Source organism: Corvus brachyrhynchos, unplaced genomic scaffold, assembly GCF_000691975.1.
Source record: "Corvus brachyrhynchos isolate BGI_N302 unplaced genomic scaffold, ASM69197v1 scaffold381, whole genome shotgun sequence".
Lineage (NCBI taxonomy): Eukaryota > Metazoa > Chordata > Aves > Passeriformes > Corvidae > Corvus > Corvus brachyrhynchos.
In genome coordinates this window covers 453,398-478,891 of record NW_008236219.1, presented here as the reverse complement: position 1 = coordinate 478,891, position 25,494 = coordinate 453,398, and the positions used below count along the sequence as shown (strand labels likewise).

The 25,494-nt window shown below is 40.3% G+C and overlaps 1 protein-coding gene across 6 annotated transcripts in view; it reads right to left on the bottom strand.

Annotated features, from left to right (window-relative positions):
• P4HA2 (prolyl 4-hydroxylase subunit alpha 2) overlaps nt 1-25,253 on the bottom strand; it is a 26,504-nt gene extending 1,251 nt beyond the window's left edge. Inside the window, exons 1-15 of one of the 6 annotated variants that reach the window (XM_017746880.1) lie at nt 25,127-25,253; nt 19,287-19,386; nt 17,502-17,598; nt 16,190-16,341; nt 14,565-14,702; nt 13,505-13,744; nt 11,586-11,797; nt 10,690-10,866; nt 7,095-7,165; nt 6,760-6,859; nt 5,753-5,806; nt 3,323-3,382; nt 3,189-3,254; nt 1,010-1,078; nt 506-602 (exon numbers count right to left, since the gene is read on the bottom strand). In XM_017746880.1, the coding sequence (XP_017602369.1) occupies nt 506-602; nt 1,010-1,078; nt 3,189-3,254; nt 3,323-3,382; nt 5,753-5,806; nt 6,760-6,859; nt 7,095-7,165; nt 10,690-10,866; nt 11,586-11,797; nt 13,505-13,744; nt 14,565-14,702; nt 16,190-16,341; nt 17,502-17,598; nt 19,287-19,368 (1,615 nt within the window). In that variant the 5' untranslated portion in view covers nt 19,369-19,386; nt 25,127-25,253. The remainder of the gene's footprint in view (nt 1-505; nt 603-1,009; nt 1,079-3,188; nt 3,255-3,322; nt 3,383-5,752; nt 5,807-6,759; nt 6,860-7,094; nt 7,166-10,689; nt 10,867-11,585; nt 11,798-13,504; nt 13,745-14,564; nt 14,703-16,189; nt 16,342-17,501; nt 17,599-19,286; nt 19,387-25,126) is intronic. The other 5 variants (XM_017746877.1, XM_017746872.1, XM_017746876.1 and 2 more) reach the window with 5 other exon arrangements.
• Nucleotides 25,254-25,494: the final 241 nt, after the last annotated feature.

Here is a 25,494-nt window from a genome sequence, read left to right as displayed (position 1 = left end):
GCTGGGACTGGGTTTGTGTTTGCTGTTACTGCCATAGTTATCGTTGTTTTGTTTGACTGGTTATATACACACACACACATATATATATATATTAAAGAACTGTTATTCCTATTTCCCACATCTTTGCCTAAAGGCCCTTGATTTCATAATATAATAACTCAGAGGGAAAAGGGGTTATATCTGCCACTTCAAGGGGGGCTTCTGCCTTCCTTAGCAGACACCTGTCTTTCAAAACCGAGACAATACGTTACACAAACCCAGTGATAGTCTTACACTTTGTGCTGCCATTGATACAAAAACTCACTAGAAAAGCTATAGCTGAACAATGCAGCTGCTTAACACTTCATGAGATCAATAGCAGGAAATTTCATTATAGCCAAATGACTCCAGTAGTTGAAATGGCAACACCCAGGTTACTAAATGCTTTTATAAGAGGTCAGTATATCCCCAGCTTTACATACATGAACCTTCCTTCAGGTTTTGTTCCTAAAAAAGTATTACTTACCCCATTTACACCCTACTAGTACTGGACAAGCTGCATGTCTTGTTCTATAATCCCCCTCACCACTTCTGAAGAGATTGTACCAAAACACTGCTGTTCCCTGAAAAGCGAGATCAGGTCTGGATTAGTCAGAACCTAGTCAATATAAGCAGGTTACAGTAAGGGGAGGGGGATGCCTACAGATTCAGCTGCAGGCAGCTGGAAGCACTTTAACAGGTCACCATAGACAGCACATGAAAAAAACCCTTAGTCCTGTTCTAACTCAGTCATGTTCAGAGTACAGAGGAAGTCTACTGAACACAAGTTTACTTTGTTAAAAACAGCTGTACAGAGAAACTGTTCACTTCATACATACCAACAAATGGAGATGCCCTCAAGTCTGCAAGATCACTATAACTGCAATGAAGTGCACTTGTCGCATCAGCTGACTTTTACACGGACTGTGCAGAGGGAGAGACAGTAACTGGAGAGAGAAGGAATAAACCCAAACACATAAACAGACTTTACCTTCTTGGGCCATATTGCTGCCCCAAAATCTGGGAAAACTGTCGCTCCTCCAGCTTCTACATCGCTCATCTGAGAAAACAAAGTCCACAAATTGTCCATTTACAAGGCTTTTTATACAGTCCCACAAGCTAAAGTGTCCCAAGGCCTGAAATTTCGACTTGCACCTCTACAAGCAGCACTGATGAGGAGGGTGCACTTCAACCAGCACGAACTGCAGAAGAAGCAGTACCTGCTGTAGAACAATTTTATTTCAACTGAAGGCTTTTGTCCAGATTATGTATGTCTAGATATATATTGCCTGGATTATACATCATCTACTTCAAATAGCCACTAGAAGTTGAGTACCTATAAGGTTAATAAGCTAATGCTCTAGAACAAGAGAGAGGACTTCAGAGTAAGCTGGTTTCAAGAATTTCATTCCACTTTATGATCCAGTTAGGAAAACAAGCGTCTCTTAAACCACATTTCCTCAAACTGAAACCATGCCTTTGGAACTAATTTTCATAATTTAGTTTATGCGTCTTGGTCAACCACTTCAAAAACTACACAAACTATTAGAAAGCTTCTTTCGGCACTGTTTCTATGCTGCTCACCAGCAGTCTTATGCAATTTCAAGTGCTTTAGGCAGCTCAAGCTTCAACAGCTACAGCTATGTGACTCTAAAAAACCCCATGTATCTTTATGCTTTGCCCTTCCACACTGGAATGAATTTAACCCTATTAAATTCATCAGTAATTTACAATGGATTTATTGTAAATTCTAGACTTGACTCAAAACCCACCAAAGTTCCTGGAAACACTCCCATTAAAAATATAACATCTTTCCACTGAATTCAGTAAGCCTTGGGTCAGATTCTAATGAAAAGAAACAAATTAGTCAGATCCAGCTCCCACCAAATTTAAAAACTACTATTAATACACTCCCCAAGTCCCCAGAATCCCTATTATAACTTGGATTTCTGTTTAAAGCAGATTTAATTACCACTCTGGTGTCCTCCTCCTTGGTACCTACAATAAAAGGGCTTAAGATGCCAAAGGTGCACGGGTTTTTGCCCCTTCCAACTAGAAAGGATGTGCATGCAGCCTTGCAAGCTAATATCTATGTCTTAGCCATACAACCAACTGTTTTTAGTAAGGGTGTTGGTACATGTATGTTTTATGTGTTCTACATGGGACAAACAAGGGCAAATTGCCTTTGACCATGTACAACTGGCAGAGATTGTGTGTATTGCTCCTTCTAAATCAAGGCTTGTCCAAAATTCTGAGAAGCAAACAACATAAAGTTTAACTCAATTTAAAATTAAAATCTCTTTGCAGCAGAATATTTCACAGCTACCCATCTTACTCCAATTCTTGTTTTGAAGATTATTTCCCTCCCTGCCATATCAAGTTGAAAGTGCTTCTGGTTCTGTTTTGAGCTGCATTTCACTCTCAAAATACGATGTCAGCCATCAAATTTAAAATTCTGTGACAAAATATTTAAATTATATCACTCAAATCTTAAACACAGAAGATGAGGTGGTCCTAAAGATATAATGAGTATAGGTTCACAGATAAAACAGCATCAGAAGACTACTGTGAAAACAAGGCCATTATTCCCAGTGGCAGCAATGTTTAGGATTCCAGTGTACATGGTCTGTGGGCTGTATAATGCATGCAACTAATGAATCTTTCAAATCTGCACTTGTAACCCAGTTACACCAAGTTTATCAGCTGTGCCTCCCTCCGTTTGTTGAAGCAGCAGCTGTGCTGAGCAACTCTGGCTTTGCCACACAGCTGAGGAAGAGGCTGACAGACCACAACATCCACAGCTGTCAAACAGTGGTGGAAAAATATGACTGTCTCACATTAAGTGGCTGATAGTCAAGTTCTCCAACAGCATACCATATGAGTACCCCAAGTATTTCCCTTTGAGAAACATGCCAAATTCTCCTCTTCCCCCATGGAATCCAATTAAGTAAAAGATTCCATAGTAGAGTGGCCAAAAGGAGAAGATGGGTACTATATTCAAATTTTCTGCTCTGAGGTTACATACCACCAGAATTCTATCAATTCAGATGGGACAGCACCTGATGCTGAAAGAATAATGAAATCCCTACTGCTAGATGCCAGGAAATCTCTACAAATAACCAACTGCACAAGCTGTAAATAAGATGCTGCTAAAGGATCATCATACTTACATAGTTTAAAAAAGTGGCCACACGATTTCCAGTCCCTAACCGCTTGAAAGCATCTGGCTCATCTTTCTATAAAATTAAATGAGAATAACTGCAAATTTCAAGCTCCCAGACAGTAGACACAGAGAGGTACTTACATAGTTAAGAAACGTCGCTAGCCTATTTCCTTCCGATTTGAGTGTGCTGTCAAAGGGTCGCTGCAACAGACAACAACTTTAACCTGGGTTCCAAACAGGCTCTCACTAGAGCTACGTACGTGCAGCTCAGCAGAGATCCTCGAGCCCAATTTAAGAGATGGAATAGAAAGGGGACAACTGATACAGGGCAACATTAAAGCCATCACAAGCTGCAGCCAGGGTGCACAGCTGCATGCACAGCGCACTTGGATGCGATGAGAAGTTGCACTGAAACATTCTGAAGGGAGAAGAGAAGCAATGCTTTCAGGGCCTGTGCCACAGATGTTATCCAAGTAAGGTCAACAACAGGCCATTATTCTGGGCACTGATCCAAAGTCAACAACTGAGGTGAATACAAAAAACTAATCTTTAGTGGGCTTTAGATAACACAGATTCTTGTAAATGTAGCAACTCAAAGAAATACTGTCATAAGAAGAGCAAATGCATGTTTTGACAGCAGACAAAACTATAGAGTAGTTTCAGGTGGTTGCCTGTCTAGGACTAAAGACCACATCAAAAAGATCAACTTGTCTTTACTCTGTAATAAACAATGAGTTTCATTTGTTGAAGCTGAGATCACACTGGTGCCATGTAGGAGCAGAAAGAACATCTAAAATATCAGTGCCTTTCTTGCCTTCAGTAAAATGAAATCAGAAATTTATTTACATTGCTAATAGTCAGGAAGTCATTCCAGTCAGGAGACATCAAGGTGCATTTTTTCACACAAAAGCAATAATGTTCAAAATTTAAAGAAAACAATAAATCAGTACTGAAAAAGACAAACAGCAAGGAAAACCACAGCCACCATGTCTAAGATGATGTAGTTCAGTCTGCTTGAAGCATATTTTAATAAACAAGTGGTCTTTCCTGAAATGGGTTCATAAAAAACCCAAGACTTGCACATGCAAATCCAATCCAAAAAAGCCAACATAAGACCACTGAGATACAGGGAATTCCCTGGTTACTGCCACTGCTGTGAAACCCATGTCCAACCATGAATTTCTGAACTTCAATAGCAAAAATCTAACTTGAACAACCAATAAAATCTCCAGGTTATAATAGGCAGCTACTGAAATGCCTCTATTTAAGAACTGCAAGGGAACAAAAAGCTCCAAGGCTGATCAGAAACTGGGGAGACACAGCAGCATCTCTATTTCAACACAAACTCTATGATGCACAGAGAGCCTGCAGGACCAGACCAAAACTCTGGCAACTGCTGCAATTGCCTTGCCTCAGCTGAAAACTGCAGCCAAGGTTAAGTTCCACTTGGAGCTCTGCTCCAGCTCCTAATCCAAAAGTAAAGTCCACACTGATGGACATTTGATGCCTGAGGTCCTTGAGTTCAATGGCTTTGAAGAGAATTCAAGAGCATTTGCTCAACTCAGGAAACCAAGCAGACTTAAGAGGAAAATTCTCACAACAGGACAAAGTTAATAACAAGCTTCCACAGTGTTGAAACTTGGATTTTTTTTTTTATTTTTTAAACAGTGCTAAGTTGGGTGGCTTCAATTCTGCACTCAATTATTGGGTTGTGTGCTCTGCTGCAGCAATCGCTCCTACCAGGTAAAACCACTGGGACAATCTGAATTATGCCAGATTCCACTGAAATACCACAGAAATCAAGGCATCAGATGGATTTTATATTTGAAGTTACCAGTCACCATAGTTCTTCAGTATGATTAGCACATCCATGAATTTGTTTAGGGTCATTATTAAGAATCTGCTCTTTTCTCCCCACTCACAGCAAACCACAGCTGTTCTTTGCCAGGCAGAGCCCTCTAGTGCCTCATGAAGACCCAGCACCACCACCCGCACATCCACCTGCTGCTGGAGCACTGCCCTCAACACCATCCCAGGGAACCCTTTTCAGACCCCAGCGCTGCAGCCACTCTCAGGGGTCTGCCAGAAGGGCTGTACAACCCATCAGGATTTCCATAACATTTACTCTTCTGGAGGGAGGTGGAAGGATATCTCCTCCTCAGTCAGCTCCTGCAAAATGCTTTAGAGCACACAGCAAAGCAGGGTTTGGACAACATTACTGAAATCGGAAGCCTAATGGAACAAAGCCCTCATAACCCAGGGCTTGCAGACCTCAGTTTACAAATAAAACAATGGAAAGAGCACAGTCAAGTGCTGCATGACTCTTTTAATGAGTCTGTACTGTGCAAGGAATCAAGGTCCCCAAGGTAAGCAGGGAGATTTGTTCATTATTCTCTTGAACTTTCAGCATCAGAGAAGGCAGTGCAAAAGCTTTTCAGAATTCATAATCCATCCATGCAACAGGCCTACATATTAAATGCTCTAAACAGAAAACAGTTTCAAAAGTTCTCCCAGACCAAACTGTTCCATCCTCCCCACTCTACTAAGAAATAATTGCAAGTGTGATCTTACCCTAGAAAAATCAAAGTGTGGTTCGTACTGCCCTCCCATTCCATAGTTGGCAACCTACAGCATAGAAGAAGGAAGCACATAAATATCTACTGAACTGCAAGTGACTGCTGCAGAATAGCACTTGCTCTCAGAAATCCAAAGCGTGCTCTGAGAAACAGCACTTTGTGGCAAGATTATTATCTATAGTACACTTAATTTATTTTTAGATTGCCAGAACTGAGGTACTCAGATGAGAAACAGCTTGAGTGCTTTTTCCCTTTCGTAGTTCGAGGGTTTGTACTTATCACTACAACAGCCTGTTTAACATACAGCAGTAATAGTTTCACCACACTGTTGCTTCCTTCCTCTGAAGGGAAGGCAGATGAATGTGTGCAACTCCCTGTGGGTCCAGCCTAGGGGACAGGACTGGATTCTGTGCCACTCGTGAATGATCTGTTATATACAAATGCCTCTCCAGAATCACAGAAAATTAACTTAGAAGCACCTCTTCACTTACTTTACGATCACATAACATGTTTTAGTTACTCTGAGGCTGTACTTAATGTGTCTCCCAGATCACTACACAATTACCTGGTTTCTATGGATAGCCTGTAATCAACAGTATTTCAATCAGGCTCTGGAACAGGAATTGAAGGAGCATGGAGGAAAAGAAACAGTGAATGGGCTAAGGTACAGCTATTCTGGCAGTGCTGTACTACTGGCACTCTTCTCCCCAACAGCCATCCAGAGACCAGAATTCATATGAGACTATAGCAGGACTACAAAAAAATATTTGGGTCTTAGAAAGGTTGAACTAGGACAAATTCAGCTTTTGCGGACTTGAAAAATAAGCAGCAGACATTTCCTTCAGAACAAACAGGTGAATCTCAGATTCCTGCACAAAGTTAATCTTCTATTTCTTCGATATCTCCACCCTCTCTACCTGGCACACACAGGGAAACCATCCATCTGCACCAGACCAACCTAACCTGCAGCTAATTCCACCAGGATGAACCCAGTGCACCAACCTGCAAGAGCTCAGCTGTTTTCACTGTTAACCCTGTGATCTGCTGCATTCGCTGATTCACCTTGGCCACAACAGGATCATCATCTTCTTCCAACCATGAGCTAAGGGAAGGACAGAAACACATCATTTTACAATACCAACCACCACACCGCATTTCCCAAGGCAGAAGGATTCTTCTGCCCTTTGTCAGATGGCTAAAAGAGCCATTTTCCATGCATTTGTTGGGGAAAGCTTTGGTGACATGCAAAGCAGTTCAAGTTTTCAGACACAATAGGTAGCAGATAACAGCTGTTAAGCACAAAAACCTTAAAGCTAAAACCCTTCTTCTCTGCTTACCTCTTTGATACCCTGTAGCTAGCCACTGTAAGGACACCGGTTTTGGGATCACGTACTGTGGCTCGTGCCAGCTGTGCCAAAAAAAATCCCAAGGGGGAAGAAACACATCAGCTACAGGATAGAAAATTTCTTGCATCTTACCAAAATCAACACCTGATATGTCCAGCTTCAATATCTCATTGGATGAAAGAGCTTCAACCTAGAATATAATCTGATTTCATGTTAAAACAACAACTGCAGAAACACAAGTACAATTCATCACCTGCATTTGATCCTGGAAAAAGAGTCTGATTGACCGCACAAGCCATGATATTGATTAAATCCGTAAGTTGCTTGGTGAACAGGTTTTGAAGGCACTTATTTTAAACAGCTGGAGTCAATATTAGTGAGAGGGAACAACAACAAAAGTTAACAACACATGAAGTCCAAGTTCCTGGCAAAGAGAAAATCACTGGGTAGTCCATGAATCAGCCTGCTCCTCATGTGGACTGAAAACCCAACCTCATTCTCAGATGCAAAATAGCAAGTGAAAACTTTTACAGAATGAGTTACAAGTTATGGGGCAAGCAAATCCCCAGTGGCAGAAAACTCCTGAGGACAGCTCTCAACATTCCCATGCTCAAATTTTCCAGCTGAAAGATGTCTGGAACATCTAGTTCTGAGACAGTTTGAGATGTTATTACATGATGAAGGTAACTCTGCAAAAGCACAGCACACCTACACATTTTAAACAGTATCATCACATTTAGGCCATTTCACCAGATCTGTAGGAAAAAAAAAAAAATGGAACTTGGCAAAACTGATAAAGTTTGCTGTGGTGTCAGAGGGACAGATGACTGCTAACAGTACTTTGGTCACTTTGTTTTCATTCTTGCAGCTGAGAACAAGAATTGGGACACTCCTTTCTTTGACTATAAGCTCGGACCACATTTAAATTTAACTCCTGCCAACCGCACACGCTCTAAATCATACCTCTTTTCTTCCACTTAATTATATGTCATAGAAAGCCTTTTTACTTGCATTTCTTCAGAGCACAGTGTCATTATTTCCTTTGTTTTCCTCAAATAAGTCTCCAGCCAGCTTTACAATCCATGTCAGCTGTGTTGTCCCTATACAAGAGTTCTTGGCAGAGCTGTTGCTGTAATTCTGACTCACTATTATTTCGTTCCAGATTTCTCCTGTATAAATCATAACAGAAGAGCCAGGCTGACTGAATATTGTTCTTCACTGGTACAGTGAAGCATAGCTTTAGGGATATATATTTTGCTTCCCAAACTTTTCATTCTGCTGCCATTTTCAAGCTTGTATATGCTTGCTTGATTTCTGCACCTAGCATATGATCTAAATAAATCAGAACTCAAAAAAGCCTGACTGCCTTGATATTTTTCCCTATCTGCTCTGGTAGGCAGGTTTCTTCATTTAAGACACACAATCTACATCTCAGTTGGTATAAGCAACTGATAAACGTAAGGCTTCCTCTCTCAGGGTGGAGAAATCAGCCTTTTAAGAGGCATTCGCTTTGAAAAATCATCATAACACCCTTCATTGGTCAGAAGCTTCACTGACTGTTTCAGAGTCTATCTAGTTTAGCACTGCTATTTCCTTCTGAAATTCTGCACTGCTGAAACTCTGCAGCATGAGCTTAGATATTCATGGCTCCCCACTTCATGCCATATTCTTGCCTGTTCAGACATTCCTGACTTGCACGTAACATTAAGAATTTTGGGAACATGGTTCTCATACTTTAATGGCAGACCTGCCTCAATGCTATCCACATCAATAGAGCTAAGAATCTTCTTGACCCACCCCAGCCAGTTCTGATGGGTTGCCTGAAAATCTGGATCTAACTTTTTGGAAGTGGAGTAACAGTGATTGCATTTTGCAAAACAAGCATAAAAAGCAACTCAATTGCAGCTAGTCCCAATCCCATACAGATGTTCTTTCTCTACAAAAAGTATTGGCAAGTGTAAACTGCAGAAAATGTTGAAGTACTTGGACTCAAAAGTAAAAATTTCTTGCAAATGCATTTTATAATAAAGAAAGTGCTCATCTTTCTGAGCCTAAAATAAAATAACACTTCACAGTTCTGTCTGAAAGCTTCCATGATTACTACCTAAAATTTCTTGGCTAAAATTAAGCTGTATTTATTAAGGACCATCTCATCACAGGATTTGCATTTTCCATTCTTTCAGTAATACTGCAGAATTTAAAGTTATTCCTGCAGCTGAGCTATACATAGGCTTAGAAAAAATAACTCATAAGAAAATGGCTGCTTTTTTAAATTGACAATTTTCATCTGAATCTTAAGGCTGTAATATTTATCTACTCTTCTAGGGACTGACTACATAGATTACATGAAAAATTCCTCTAACATTAGTAATATACACAAAATTCAGAGACCAAGAACTAAGACTTTCCATAAAACTTTGAACAAAAAGGAAAAGCCAAAAAAACCAGCTGTCTTTAGACAGTGCTTTATTTGATAAAATAGATTAAGTGATATGCTCTATGTGAATGCTTCCATTTTATCTGAAGCTCTTGAAGTTTTCTACTATGATGTAATAGGAAAAGTTCTCCATTTATGGAGGTGAGAGTCCTCACTGAGACAGGAGTGTTCAGCCAACATTTCCATAGCTGGCTGGTAGTCACAGAAGTCCAGCTTCACAAACATCCCAAATTATTAAATGTTCTTGGGAAGCATCAGTTTCTCAGTCTGTTTCTAACTATTTATGCTTACATTCAGAAACACTTACAGAAGGGCAAGTCTTCACTGGAATTTTAGTACCATATTTCATAGCAGTAGCCTGAAGAGTGCTAAAATGAACCACTCTATAAGCAAAGATTTGTTCAGCTTTACATTCTGCTCAGACATCACAGAAAAACTAAGGTAGCATCTACTACTATCACACTGCCATACTACTTTTTGCCAGAAAGGTGACAGTTAGGCAGGAAATTCCACCTCCAGAAAACCAGATAATTACTAGCTCTGCATGAGGTAGCTGCTTTTTTTATTGTGTGCAGAGTCACCAGAACTCATACCTTGAGTAACAGGGAACACACGTGGTTTATAATAGGAGCAGTAGATTCCAGGATACACAAGCAAACAAAACAAAAAAAAAACCAAAAAAAACAAAATTAAAAAAAAAAAAACCAACAAAACCAACCACCAAAACCCCAAACCTCTAGGTATTATTCTAGCACAACTTTTTTTTTCTTTCCACTTCTGTTGACATTTGGGCTTTTCAAATTTCATTTATGTTTGGCTCCAGTTCAAAAGGCAGACTTAAGGCATATTGCACACCTACTCCTATCATTTTAAGTCAGCCATTTACCTTTTCAAATATAGTCTCTAATTTCTTAAAAGCTTTCTAAGCCATTTACTGAGAACTTTGCATAATTAAGTGCAATAATGCATAAATACCTTTGGGAGCCTGGGCTTTATGGTCCTACATCACCAGGCAGTTTTGAAATCTTTAGGCTCACAGCTGCAGTGTATAATCTATAGTATGAAACCAGGCCTTTCAAATCCTTTGCCTAGTCCTTGCTAATGAAGATTGAAGCATGGAGTTAGTGAGATGGGAAAAGGGAAACTTACCCTTGGCTTAGCTAGATGTTTAATTTTCTCAATTTCTTCATCAGACATGACATCATAGTATCGCACAATATGAGGGCTGTCCCATTCATCTTCTTCCTTAAAGGGAGCTATGAGCAGATGAGGGTTTCTGTTTCCATCATGGTACCTACAAAACAGCCTTTTTTGTCTTCGAGGTGTCTGAAACAAAATGCCAAAAAAAGCATTGTTTGCTCAAACACTTTTCTTGACCTTTGAACAGGCAAGACAAGATGAGCTTCATTCCACATACATAAACAAGAGTGATTCCACAATTTACTGCAATTAAAACCAAGATACCCTGTTCCAAATTCCACTGAGCAGCATCTGAAACACTGACCTTTAGGGGAATTAAATCACAATAGGTTACAGATTAAGAAGTGCACAAGCAGTCAGCTGTGAAAAAAAGCCTGGTTCTTATAATTAAGACTATGCAGATGAAATAAACTGGTTCTTTTCCCTGGACTAAGAACTGAAGCCATGTTTGTTGAGAGGTACTGGAAATCACTTGATCAAAATAGTCACTCCAGAAGAACATGCCTAAGATGCAAAAGGGAAGGAATAACATGATTCCCTAAGTGTGGTAAAGCATAATCAGCTCTTGGGGAAAAAGCCTCCTTGTGTATCTCTACAGCTGACTTTGAAAAAGCTGAGTAGACAAACTGAGGACAATCAATTTTCAACAACCTTTAAGAGGTACAGCTAAGAGCTGTTTGTGAGTAACAGCTGAAGATTGAGAAGCCAAGATATAAGGTACAAATCTTGGCGTGGACAGAACCAAATTCAAAAACAGCTTCACAGAAGGACAAACACACCATGTCCCACCAAGCTTGACCACCTCTATGCAAAGGCAGCATAGTCAGGAAATTCTTATCTCTTACCATTTTCACCCCTTCACCTCTGCAAAGGGCCTCATAGATATCACGCTCTGGCAAGTAGTCAAGAGGTCTCTCATAGGCTCCACTTTGCACCATGGCTTCTGTGGTTGTCACAGAGTTGTTTATTGACTTTTCTTTCTCCTTCTCCTTCCTCTCCTTCTCCAGCAGCTTCTCAAAGTAGCGCAGATTACTGCCTGCTCTCTCATGAGTGTTGTCTTCATTGGGAGAAAACCAGAGAGAAACAGTGATTTTTGCAAACTCAGGAACTGTTAGCACAAACAAGTCCCTGTATCAAGACAGCAACAATTCCTCCCTTCCTAAAGCATTATCAGGCAAACAAAGGCATTGGCTTCAGTCTGCACTGAAAATCAACACTGGGAAGTTTCTGTCTTCACAAAGGAGAGGTGCACACAGGATACAAAAGAATCCTTTCTAGAAGAACCCATCACAAAGCTTGTATTCCAAGAAAAAGAATAGAAGCTTTTTTTCTTCACATTCCTTTTTCTCTCACCTTTTCTGACCAGTTCTACCCAAGATAAGCAGATCATAGAGCTCATGAGCAGAGGCCAAGGTACCCTACTTGCTGCACCTGTCCTCTCCACCATGCTCATCACCCACACTGCACAAGCACACTTTAACCAAGGACTGTGATAGAATCCAGCCACAGTCTTCAGTCCCAAAGGTTCCTCTCACGCTGGGAAGCTCTGAAGTGTGTGTTACTACTTTAAGCCCACCTACAGCATCCATCTGTAGCTCTAAAAGGTTTATATGGGAGGGAGTCTGGATCACTAACATCTTTGGACATATGAGTGATTTATTAATGATGTTGGTATGAATCAATAAACATCATCAATAGACCTTTACCCCAGATAACTAAGAAGGAACAATTCCTTGTTCACCTGTGTTTCTGAATACTACCACCTAGAACAGATTCTTTTCCTTGTGGCCTTCCCAACTTCACTGTGTTTATCTCATGGAACCAACCCCAATGCTCACTGCAGTCACCACTCTTTAGAGCACAGGGCAATAGTGGCCAGATAGGGAAGTTGAGCCCAGAGCAGACGAAGCTGCTGCTTCCAGAGGGGACTACCAAGTGTGTTCCACTGTTTGCTGCTGATAAGGATTCACATTCTGCTATCAGTGCTAAGCCCCACTGCAGAGGGAGCTCGGTTCAATACATACTCATATTCTGGTAAATTTTAATTTAAGAGTTCTAGTGTCTGTGGAAATTAGATTAATACATAGTTTTCAATAGGAAGGTTTCCTATTGAACCTATCCACTCTCAGGATGCTGCTAATATCTAAACTAAGAACCACAGCTCATTAAAAAAACATGAAATACCTAACACAATAAATGTTAGCTCTAAATGAGGAGGACAGGAAGCAGGCAAAGATGGATAGGAAGCAATGCTTATTTGCTTACTCAAGGGAAAGCTAGAAACAGTTCAGAAATAAAAAGTTCCAAGAAAATTTGTTCTGAATATTCAGAAATAAATACTGTAAGATCTCAGGCAAAGTACTCTTCCAATATCCAAGAGTACCTGCACTAAGGAATATGTAAAGTTAGTAGGACTTCACAGAAGGTGCAGCACTGCCTAAGTCTGTGGTAGCCTTGATCTCCACTTGAGACAAGCAAGGCTTTTTACCACTGCCAAACACAGTACCTCAGTACACTGCAGCAAAGCACACAAGTAGTGAGTGCAGTCAGATACATTGGGGCCTTGGGTAACAACAGCATGGACCAGAAGACAGCTTGTTAGAGATACTTCATATATAAACAGACATTTTTCCAGGACCCACATTTATTGTAAGTCATCTGTCAGGATATCCTTTCCAGTCAGCTCATGGAATGGACCATTACTGTTCTCAGTTCTGCTGCTGGCAACTCTCCCCAGCTAAAATAACATGGTCTTTGTTCTTACCGAGGGATATCAGCCGTCTGGTGAGCTCCATGGCTCTGTGCAAATCCCCAAACTGGAAAACAGCGTAGCTGAGATAATCTAGGATCTCTACTTTGCTGACTGTTGTATCCTCCCCCTCATCGTGCTGCTTTAAGGCCTGCTCCATCCAGAGCACAGTGTGATAATAGTCCCCATCATTGTAGGCTGTCTTCCCCATGCCAAAGCAGTCACCAACTGTCAGGGAGGATCGATATTTTGTTCCTAAAAACAAAAAGATAGCTTTCAGCAATCCACACAGAAGCACCTTTGTCTTAATACATTGAGAGGTATCTGTAAATACACACTTATTATCCAAAAATGTTTCTAAGAAACAATGCTTTGACAATACTTTAGGTTCAGTACTGAAGTGATCACCATCAGAATTAGAGTAAGCTCTATCTTAAACTTCTCTTTGTTTCCAAAGGAATTAATTAGAATAAAATTAACAGCAGTTACAGTGGTAAGATATTGTTTTTTCTGCTGTAGACAATGGAAGAGCAGACTAACATCTTAACAGATTTCAACCTAACCTACAGATTAACACTGTTAGATGATCAGAGAAGCCTGACTACATGCACAGCCAGCTTGTTTCTCTTTACTGGAAATCTGCATTTGCACATAAGCAAGCTAATGTTTATTTAAACAAACTGGGTGTACAGTTGAGTGCAACTGCACTGATTTCCAGTTGCTCTGCTGCGCAGATAAGACTTAAAATTTAGTTAATTATTAATGGTTATTAACACTTATAATAACTAAAAACATTGTGTCAGCTTATCTACCCACACACCAGTGAAGCCTATTTAGTTTGTAAACAGCATGTTGGTAGCCACCATAACCTGTTTCAGTAGGTGTCTCAAGCAGCAGCAACAAACATTCATCATGACTCAGCTAATAATTAGACATCCCAGTATCTCGCTAAATTTTCTAAAACATCTCTGTGGCAAAACCCATTGATCTTCATTTCATAAAGGACTTTTGGAGAGAGTTTGAGGATGTTATCACTTCCTTCCTGTTAAAGCTGAGGAGACCTTGGTGCACTTACCTGGCAAGTTCCCTCGAGAGAGGGTTTCAGGATCCAGCTTATAGGTATCCTGCAGGCGCATCAGTGCCTTCGCTGCTCCAGTCTCATCTTCTTCAGTTGGAAAAAATTGACGCTGGATTGTAAGATTTGCAATAAAGCCTTTGCAGTAAAAGGGAAAGATGTTACTTCCAGAGCTTGAATAAATATCAGTACAAGATTAACATAGAAGAGGAAATATCTGCTCTGTCTTTAGAATTGAGTTTCAAATAATCCAGATTTAAAGCCTCTTAATAGGCTCAAAAGTAATAAACACTTTGCTTTTTGTCCCTTTTTAAGAAATATGGCTCATGAGCAAAAAAAAGGATAAATAACTAAACTCAATTTTCTTGTGCCACACAATTACTGATGTACAATGTGAATCTAATGATCTTCATTTTCCTGTAATGTCTCTTTTTGACATGAAAACTTAATAGCTTTCATCAGATGTCCTGCAATATCCACAGAGACAACTGATTTTAGATTGTAGTACTGGTCAATGACCTCCAAATCTATATTCCAACCTCTAAAGCCATAAGAGCTTTTCAAGTCTCAGTTCCAGGGACAGAGACCCTGATCCAGGATTCCCTCACTAGGGTAGGGCCTTATGCAGTGAAGAGACTTAAATCTGACAAGTAAAACCAGGTGATATCCAGAAATAAAATTAGATGCACTGAGTAAACATATCAGGGTTACACAGCAGGTTGGTTGGGCAGAAGAGGAAGCCATCAACTGAATAAAACAGCCCAACCATTTCCAGTCATATAGCAAGCCAAACTGGAAAAGGAAGCCTTTTGAAAAAGAATTAGTGACAGATGTATTTAATAGACTTGAGTATTTTATTTCCATTTAGGATGACTATTCCAAAAGGCAATAAAAGCCTTGTCTGGAAAAAACTTCCAAGTACCTAAACTTTAGCATATGCAGAGTAGAAAGGGAAAACATGCGGTGTTCTGCCTGAAAAACATAACCACCTCTCCCTCACTTCCCAGGAGTCCAGTAAAAATAAACCTCCACTTAAGGAAAAAAAAAAGGCATGCAAGCAAATTAAAAGGTATGCAAGCAAATTCAGGCAGACACTTGACAATATGATGCAAACCCAAGGATTAGTACGGGAAGCATTTGATTTAGAAGGACAGGTTTAATGATAGCAACCATATATTATCCTCGTTTTGACAGACTGACAACAGCATCTGCCAACTCTAATGCTGGGGCTGATACAAATTTTTCCACCAGTTCAATATGGGACTCATTTTGATTCTTAATCTCGTTCTCTGATCAACATGGTCAAAAACCAGTGATCATCAAGAGAAGGAACAGACTGGGAAAGCAGAGGTAGCAGTTTATATACAGAGAACATAATACTCAACAGTTGCCACCACAGCTTTAAGCATATCCCATTCTCCCTTTTTCCCCACAAATAAAACAGTTTTTGAGCCTTGACAGAGATGTGTTTCAATTGCAAGTTTCACTCACTTGGGTAATCTGTACACACAAGGCAAGTCCTTTCGTTGTTTTTTAAACAAACTTGGCAGTAATATTTAAGCCAAGCTTGTGGCTTTCCAGAACACAAGGCTGCCTCCTGACAGCAGTCCCCTGTAACTCCTTACCATTTGTTGTATCCCGAAGAACCAGGTTTTCCAATTCCAGCCAGTCAGTATTCAAACGCTTCACAAGCTTATATGCATTTACGGGGTGTGCCAGATACCCTTCTGGATCGGAGGCTGATTTGCTGGTCAGTATATCCATTTTTTCAGCCCAACTGGAATGAGAAATGTTCACCTCAGCCTGAGAACAATTTATGAATGCACATCTTCCTTCTTAAATCATGCAAACTACACATCTAGATCAAATTATTGTCAAAACTGGCTTTCAACCTTTCAAGTTCACAAGGATAAAGTGGACATTTCTTAATTACAACAGTCTCTTTCAAAGGGAAAATATTTCCCTGCTTAGTATTTTAAGGCTAACTACAGCAGGCATGCATCTCAGTTGTAACGAGCCTTAAAAATATCAGTTTATACATAGATTTAACAGATATTCTCTTTACCAGTACTTGAAGAGGAGATTGCTTTGCCTCCAAAGGGCAGATTTTCAAGAAAAGAACATTTTATGTATACATGACCAGAATTCCTATCATTTCACTACTCCATAGCTCCATTCTCATCTTACACTCCCAAAGGAAGGCTGGATTGACAGATACAGCCTCAAGTTCAGAAGTTCTTTGGAAAGCATGACTCCTCCTAAAGGCACTTGGCTCTTCTGAACCTGGACCTCATTTAGACTATCCTCCTGTCACACCCTAGTAGATACTGCTTTTGGCTAGACAAGCATAACAATCTTCCTAAGGGACACAAAGTATCAGTTGTCAGCAAGAGCCTTTCAAGCGATCCAAGCAATCAGGACAACATCTGAGATGTGCTGCAGACACTTTGGCACCTGAAGAGAACAAGGTAGGAGCACTGTCCCTGAAGGCAAAGCCAACAGAGGAAGGAATCCAGAGATTTGGTAAATGCCACTGGCACGCTTGGCTCTTGTAAGCAGGGCTGATGGCATGAAACAACAGGCAGCACAGAACACTGGCACACAGAGGCATTCAGCTCTCATGACAAGACTCCTGATATGACTCTGATGTGTCCTCTCTACGCAAGTCCTGTGATAGTACAAGGACAGGGCAAAGTGGGGAAAGCCCACCAGAGCACCATTTCCAAAGAAGCAAATTCTAAGTGATATCTGAAGCAGGGACCCTTGTAGGTTAATGGGAATAAATTAAACCAAGTTAGTACCTATCCTCTCCCTGTGATTATCTACTGAGGCAATACCAACAAGATCTAGCAGCAGAGAGTGGTGACAAAGGTGGGGTGTGATTGAACACAAATGAAATATTTTGTCACCCTTCATTACACAAATCTCCTCCCCTACCTTTTAATCTGAGAGAGCTTGTTCTCTTCTGCTCGGATATATTCCTTTAAAGACTGTACCAAGTCCTTCTCTGCATAAATCAGGTCTGTCATTTGACCTAAAAAGAATAGGAGCAAACATCCATCAGATCTAAAAAAGTAACAATTACCAAGTGCACAGAAGACAAACCTTAAATGCTCCAGGGCTATTAAAACCACCACAAACAACAGACAAATTAATGGTATGCACTTCAATGCCTGTAAAGCACAAAAGCTGTTAGACACATGGGTCTGGCATTCAAATGCTTCAAGGGGCTTTTAAAGTCCCAGCTTCAACAGTTCACGTAGCTTTGCTCTAGCCCTTCCACTGCCTCTGAATTACTTTTAGTATTACAAGGGCATGCAAGACAATTAGAAGAAAGGTTTGACAGTCATATAGCTATGGAGCCAAAGCAACAAAAGATCCAAATGGTTGCCAAAGCATCTGTTCTACATATGGATACAGATTAGGTCACACTAACGAATCATTAGTGTAATCTCTGGCATTATTTAAAGTTGCAGCTTTACAATATGGGTAACTGTGGAAACAACCTAACATTAAGCAGAGAGGAATTTCAGACTAATGTTCATAGACTCACACACACACTCTCCTGACTAGCATTAGTGGAAATTGCTAACATGTCAGTCCCAATTGCTGTGACAAACTTGGCTTTTGAAAGCCCAAACTGAAAGAGCATGATGCGATTTATAACTGCAACCACAGCTCTAGCTCCAGCATTCCAAAGTAATTATGAATGAGGCATGATTAAGCAGATAGAAGGCAGCAGGCTGTTTTCAGAGTTAGGAAAGGTTCAGAAAGTTTCAGAGTTAGGTAAGTGTAAAGAGAAGATGATCCTTCATGGAAGCTTTGTATAAAATGCTACTTAACTTAGAAAAAATCAGAAGCAAATACTACACATGTAGTTAAATATTGTTCAGCCAGCCGCCAGGCATTGAGGAGGTTGGCAGTGGGACTCTGGCTGAACGGTTCCACACAGTGGTGCCGAACAACCCACCAGGAGCTCTGAGCTTTGCCATCCAGAAACAGCTCCACTGACTCAAAGAACATTCTGGAGACCAGCCACTGGTAGTTAATCAGCCTCTAATGCCCTTATGAAGGGGAAGTCCCCATACTGCTCCACAGGAAAACATTAGACCAATAAACAGGAGAAAACTCAGTTTGTGCTTATTCTGAGGCTCTACCACAATCATACATGCTTGCATCCTATTAGAACATAGGAACTAAATTGTCATAAAAATCAAATTACTTTTCAGATTTATAACAATTATTTAGGATTTACTCAGACCCAACAAAACACACAACATAAGGGAGTTATTAATTTTTCCTTCTGACACCTAATTCCAACTTTTTGAGAAGACAGGCAATTCCAGGTCCTGTGGAAAAAAACCTTCATATATTTACCACTTAAACTATTTTTGTAACTCAAATTCAGTACTAAGCTTTTTAGCATAAGGTGGTGTGCTCTGTTCAAGATGACAACAGATGCACAAATCCTAATAGAACACAGGCCCCATCTTATTTTACTAAGACAGGCCCCAGAGAAACTTGAATCATGTTCGTCACAACATTCTAAGTCAACCAACTGCAAACAAATTGCACTGATGCTGTAGAAGAGCAGCTTTTCCTAATAGAGACAGTGTTGGCCATGGCCACATGAAGAAAACCATATGCTTCAACTGGTAACTCCAACAGTTCTAGCAATCACAATAACCACATCACAACATCATGCACTTGTTCTTTCCACACCTATGGAGGTGAAGAATTCTGCTTCTGTGTGCCAGATCAGGAAAACACAGGGGAAGAACACCAACTGCAGCCAGGGCTTCATGTTCCAGATACCTCAAACCTGTAAAAAATTAAAAGGAGGAATAAAAATAATGAACTTATTTGTGAGAAACAAACCAAAGCATTAACCTTTATCTTCAGTCATTTTACCCTCATGAAAGTTATTTAGACTCTCTGAATTTTAGTTAGTAAAGCTTGAGAAAACTCTTCTTCAACCACAGGAGCTGTTACTTAACAGTCTCAAATGCTATCTCGCATACTCTTTGGGATTTACGTGGAAGACACTGGAAAGTCCACAAGAGAAAAGTAAGGGAAACAATATATTGTCCACTGAGACAGTGAGAACAAGCTCTATTGCAAGAGCAACTCAGTGCCTTCCATGTCAGACATAACTAGAACTGGAAAATATGAGACCCACAAAATTATATTATATTCCAATAATAATAAAAGTCTAAATTAAATGGGTTTATAGCATTCTATAAAACTCAGTTATTTGAAAACTGTCTAGAAACACAAACAGTGAGAAAGCCAAATAGTGAAACAGAACATTTTGTAGTGTGGAAGTGGCAGCAACGGTTGGAAAAGTTAAAAGTGAAATTTCCAGCTCTGCTTATTCAACATGCATCATCTCAGCATACTGGCCTCTGGGCACAGCCCTTATAACTTCTGTATTTCAAAGGCTGTGCCAGTTTAGAAACCCAGTCCCAGAGATGAATGTTGAAAGCAGATTGTTCCACTTCCAAAAGCACGGCCTGAGGGGCGTGGGAGGAAAGCCAGTCTGAACAGATAGGGTCAAGTGAAGCAAGGGATTCAAGGGGCATACAAAAGAGCCTCCTGGGAGATCTGATGACCAGAACACCTTTTCCAGGTTTGTGAGGAGCACTGCACTTGAATCAGCCCACAGCTTGCTCCAGAGCTGCCTGTCCACCAAGCAGGAACAGCCACCAATGCCAGACTTGTGTAGGGGCACTGGTGCTCAAACACTGAGCTCTTGGCACGCCCTTGCACAGTGTCCAAATGGAGGTGACAACTCTCCACCTCAACTCAGGAAGCAATTATTACTTTTTCCTATTCAATGTAACTGGGCAAACTGGTGCCTCAAAATTACCATGTGCGACCCACTAACTCCAGCACAGTAAAAATGCATCTAGTGGGGGCAAAATGGAATCAACCTGAGAAAGCGGAATGGAAGGGAGAAAGGAAGGGAAAATACATGGAATGTCCTGAAATTTCAAGCAATGCAGCAAATAGAAAGGAACCAAGATAATTCTGCAATAACTCTTACTTGTTCCCTTGGGCTCCACACATCTGCCTCCAAAAGATGAAAGGTGGATATTGCCCTTTCTTACTTGGATTTTCAAGCCCACAGCACAAGAGAAGCCCTCACCCTCAGCTGGGCTCACCAGTGCCAGACACAAACATCAAACACACCCTTAGTGATACCACCATCACTAAAAACATTAGAAATAGCTCTGTCCTCTGTTGTGTATTATCACACAGCAAGATGATTGTTTTTAAATTATTCTTTTGATTGCTTTACAAGACTACACAAGGAATCAGAATCATTTACCACAAGTTTGCAAGCATGAGTAAGAGCAGGAAAACATCTCACAGCATCAAAATAAGTCTTCTCCTTTCCTTCTTCTCTTTCTCACCCTCCTGCAAACCACATATTTCCAAACTGCTAGTTTAAGTTAGTTAAGAACTAGTACATGGGGAATCTGAGAAATGAGTAAAGCTGAGTGAATAGTGCCATGCAGAGGTCTGCCAATACTACAAGCCACAATAAGCGATGTAGCAGAAAGCCCAGCAAGAGCACTTGGGAAGTACATTAATTTGGATATATTAAGCTTCGTCTGTCCATCTGAATAGTCTGTCATCATTTAATGGAGTGGTTTTTTGGATGCATAACATAAAGCCTGGGAGAACAATTACAAGTAAATTTTCCAGTTAAAACAACACAACTCTACATTCTCCTGCACCTCCTCACCACGTTCTCTCATGGCTGAGGATATCTGCCAAGAAGTACACTTACTACAGCTAGCAGCTTGTCTTTATAGCAGATCTTTAACAGCTTTACCATCCTACTCAGTTTTACTTAAGTCAATAAACAGAGACAGCAGCTCTTGCTCGAACAAGCAGGACACCTGGCTGCAGGGTTTAAAGATTGTTTGTACACATTCTTTTCACAGCTCTTACTGGGAAAACCAGCACAAATAATGAATTACAGGAGGCTGAATAACCACAGTCTTGGCTGGCAGGAGCATGTATGCACAGCCACGTATGTGTGCCCACCCCACTCCAGCTGAATCATATGCCAACAAAGAGGGCAAGACAGGCAGAACAGGCATAAGTAGCTCATGCTTCAGTAATGGAGACAAATGTTTGTAAAGTCAGTGTGTTTTATTCAAACAAATGCCAGACAATAAGTCTGTGTAGGACAAATATTGCCTATATTCCTGGCTTCTTTTTTTCTTTTAATTCTTTACAGTATAAGATGCTGTCAGGCCCAGAGAACAGTGGCAGAAGGAAAAAAAAGGTTCTTCTAGACAAAATAGACCAGGATGGAATTTTTCTCCACAAGTTCTTTATTAAATAAGCTTTCTAAAGACCTTATAATCAACAAGCTATAAAAATAGAGACCTGACCTATTAAAGGGAAGTTGCTTGCACACCTACCATGTGTGGATAGAAAATAGCAAGAAAATCCTTGCTAGCAGCATTTTTGTAAGTCCATGAGAGACTTTTCTCTCTCACAGAAGAGGTAGCAGAGTTATGTAAACAACAAAACCACCTGCAACGTTGGAAAGTCTTGTTTATGGTACAGTAGAAAAGTATTTTGACAATGGATGTTTTAGGATTTTAGCCAATCACCCCAAGGGATGGCTGATCCTTATCCAATTAGACTATGAAGAAAAAAGTCTATAAAAGAGTTTGTAAAATAATTAAATAAATCAATCTTACTGCACAATTCCTGCCTGCTGGATCTTCTCTCCTCCTCCTCCCTACAGCTGCAGGACACGGTGATATACCCTAGGGCCCAGGCCTGCGGTAATAACCATGGTTCTTCAGTTTCTCACTCACCCTGAATTTCATATCCAGTCACAGGGGACATAGGCCAGCTCTCAGCCAAAAGAGAGGACTTTTTTCAGGTCAGAAGAGGAAACAAACACCTATTACTCATCCAGTGCCTTTAGGATTCAACTTCTGATCAAACTGATATGCTACGGTCTCTTCTATTCACCATAAAACAAAAGTCCTCCACTTGCCTGATGGCCTAACTAAAAACAGGGACAAAAAGCACAAGTCCTTCATCCAGCTCCAAATTTGCACAGAGTCCTCATGCAGGAGAATTAAATTAAGTGGGACCAACATAAGACCAGCCTGTGCAACATAAAGAATAAAAGTCATACCCTTTATTGTGGTAAATTAGACCAGAGTGTTACTTGTACTCATGTACGAACACTTTTTGGTCACATGAACTCCAGAAAAAAACCCCAGCGTTCTTCCACTCCACACTTAGAGGTGATAGCATTCCCTTTGCTATGGGGCTTCTCTAGGGGAGGTGGGGAAGTGGGGTGTGGTGTAACTGCTCCAAGCAAAATCACCTCTTTTTCCAAAGACTAGGTGGAAGAAAATTTTTTCAGAGCACACAGCAATAGTTTCTTTTAAGGAACTAAGGCAGAGTACTGCTCTCTGGTTTGGTTCCATGCTTACAGACCCAGAATTCCCTACAGAATAATAAAGCTTATGAGACAAAGTATCATAACCAGATACTGTCAACATCTGATTAAGATACCATTTTTCTGAGCTAATGGAATACAACATACAAGCTGATCACAAGTAAGGGTCACAGCCTCTCTCATCTTGTGCTTGCCTGTGCTGTTAAAGACACCTGGATAATCACTCTGAAAACAGCTGCTTTCACATGTATCTACATTTAAATATCATGGTGAAATCCAATAAGCAAATCCCTACTCCAAGGTCACCTCAGGCCACTGATGAGTTCTAAGTGCACACACAGTTGAGGCTCTGAAGTTTGGTCCATCCTCAAAACACAGTTTGAGGCTGGACTCTTTCATGAGACAGGTCTGTTTGGGGCTCCTCCAAATACCACTGTTTTCTACCCTGTCTTCTTGCTTGCAGACACATCAAGCAGTACTGAACTGGTGCTGCAGATGGCTTCATCCCTTTCCCCTCCACAAACAATGGAGCTTCAAAAGTAGGCATCAAGCTGCTATCAATACTGATGGCTGTAGACAAAGTTAATGATATTTAAGTGGAAAATGGTATAAACAAAAAACCTGCAAGGCTGCTTACCTATTAAGAGCCAAAAGACAGGCTTAATTGTAAACAGATTTTCAAGATGTTGCCAAGGAAGAGCCTCTTTCAATACCAACCAAGAAAAGCAGCCATAAAATCATCCACTTGTAGCAGTATTTCCCATCTTGGAGATTAGCCTGACACATGATAGCAGCTAGACAACTACTTAGAAATTATTAAATACTAAGGAATGAATAATTTTATCCTAAGAAAGAAAACCTACACCATTGGCTGAAGACTTTGAAACAAGTAACTCAGAGCTGAAATTCATTATCCACATGAACTCAGATGCACCAGTGTCCAACCCAGCCCCTTCCTCCAGAGCACACTGGCTTTACCGCTCAAAGCAGCTTACACCAACATCACCACCTTTATTTACAAAGCATTTTAATATGCATCTAAAACCAATTATAAAAGCAAAAACATCAATAGGATTGCCTTATGTTTCTCAAGGCAAGCCAAAAGAAAATGAGGAAAAGTTGTTTATTTGCAAGCATTAACAAGGACACAGCACAATCATGCAAAACTGCTGGCATTTCTTCCAACATAAAGTAAATTATAACCACCTTAGAAGCCATAATCACCTTGATTAGCTACCAATAATTTTTTAAAGCCATAACGAAGAACATTTCTTCCATACTCCAGTAGAGAACAAAACTGATGCAAGTCTAAGACACAGCAAATTCACCTGAATCTTACTGTGCAAGCTCTGCCTATATGAAGCATTCTGAAGTCAAATCCCGCAGTGTCAGTGAAAACAAAAAGACTCAGGGCTTTTTCCACTATAGCTTGTTTTTTTAGCAGTAATATTTAGGCTGCATTTTACTGTGCAAAGGCCATGAATTTAGTATATCATCATACTTGCCATTTGCTCACATAAAGCATTAAAAATATCTTCCTGCTCAGAAATAAGAGTGGTTCTTTTCATATTAAAAGGTCTACTGCCAATGAACTATTTCTTTCAATTATATTTAATTAAAATCAGGCATTATCTCAGAGGTTATCATTATCTCAGGGGTTGACTCTATTCTAACTTCACCCTAGAACGTGCCCCGTTCCACACTCCATGTTCTCATGTCTTTGACATATAGAAAACCATGCACAAAAATCAGAACTAGTCATAGGAAAAATATCTGCGTTTACAACTTGCTTCTTTGGAAGTTTGCCAATGTGCACAGCATGGTAACTATAAACAGATTGGATTCCTGACTTAAACATCCACTGAAAAACTTCTTATGCGAACTGGTAAATCCTGCTCCCTCTGCTGTTACTCTCTTTAAAGGACGTAGCTCCTACACTGCTTCCCAAAGTATGATTGGTTACATTAAAAAATTGAATCCCAAGAAATTATGGCATTAGCAAGAAGCCACATTCTTGTCTGTTGGTGTCACAGCAGTGCCAATTTACAAGTGCAGAATAACGTTCTGCTTGTGAAATATGAGTGGCAGTTACTGATTGCTATATATATTTGCAACATACCTGTGGGATTATTTCCAAGTACTTAATGCCAGAAAGATGAAGTATTACCCTGGTAAAGACGGCCACAGTGGCCTTTCAGCTCCACTCCACCTTCACAGAGCACCTTTAAAATTAAAGAGCAAGAGGTTTTGTTACAAAAATTTCTTCTGGGGAACACTACCTTACTATTGAGGAAGAGGGATGATTATTGGCTAGAAATACCAAACATCACAAAGTCACACAGTCCCAAAAATAGTCTTTATTTACATATCCTCTCTCCTCCTTGCTTCCAGGTTACAAGAACATTCTTTGCTGCCTGAAATAAAATTACTCCTGTCTAGTCAAAGGCATGTTTTGCCATCGTACGACATGCCAAGCTGCTGTGCCCC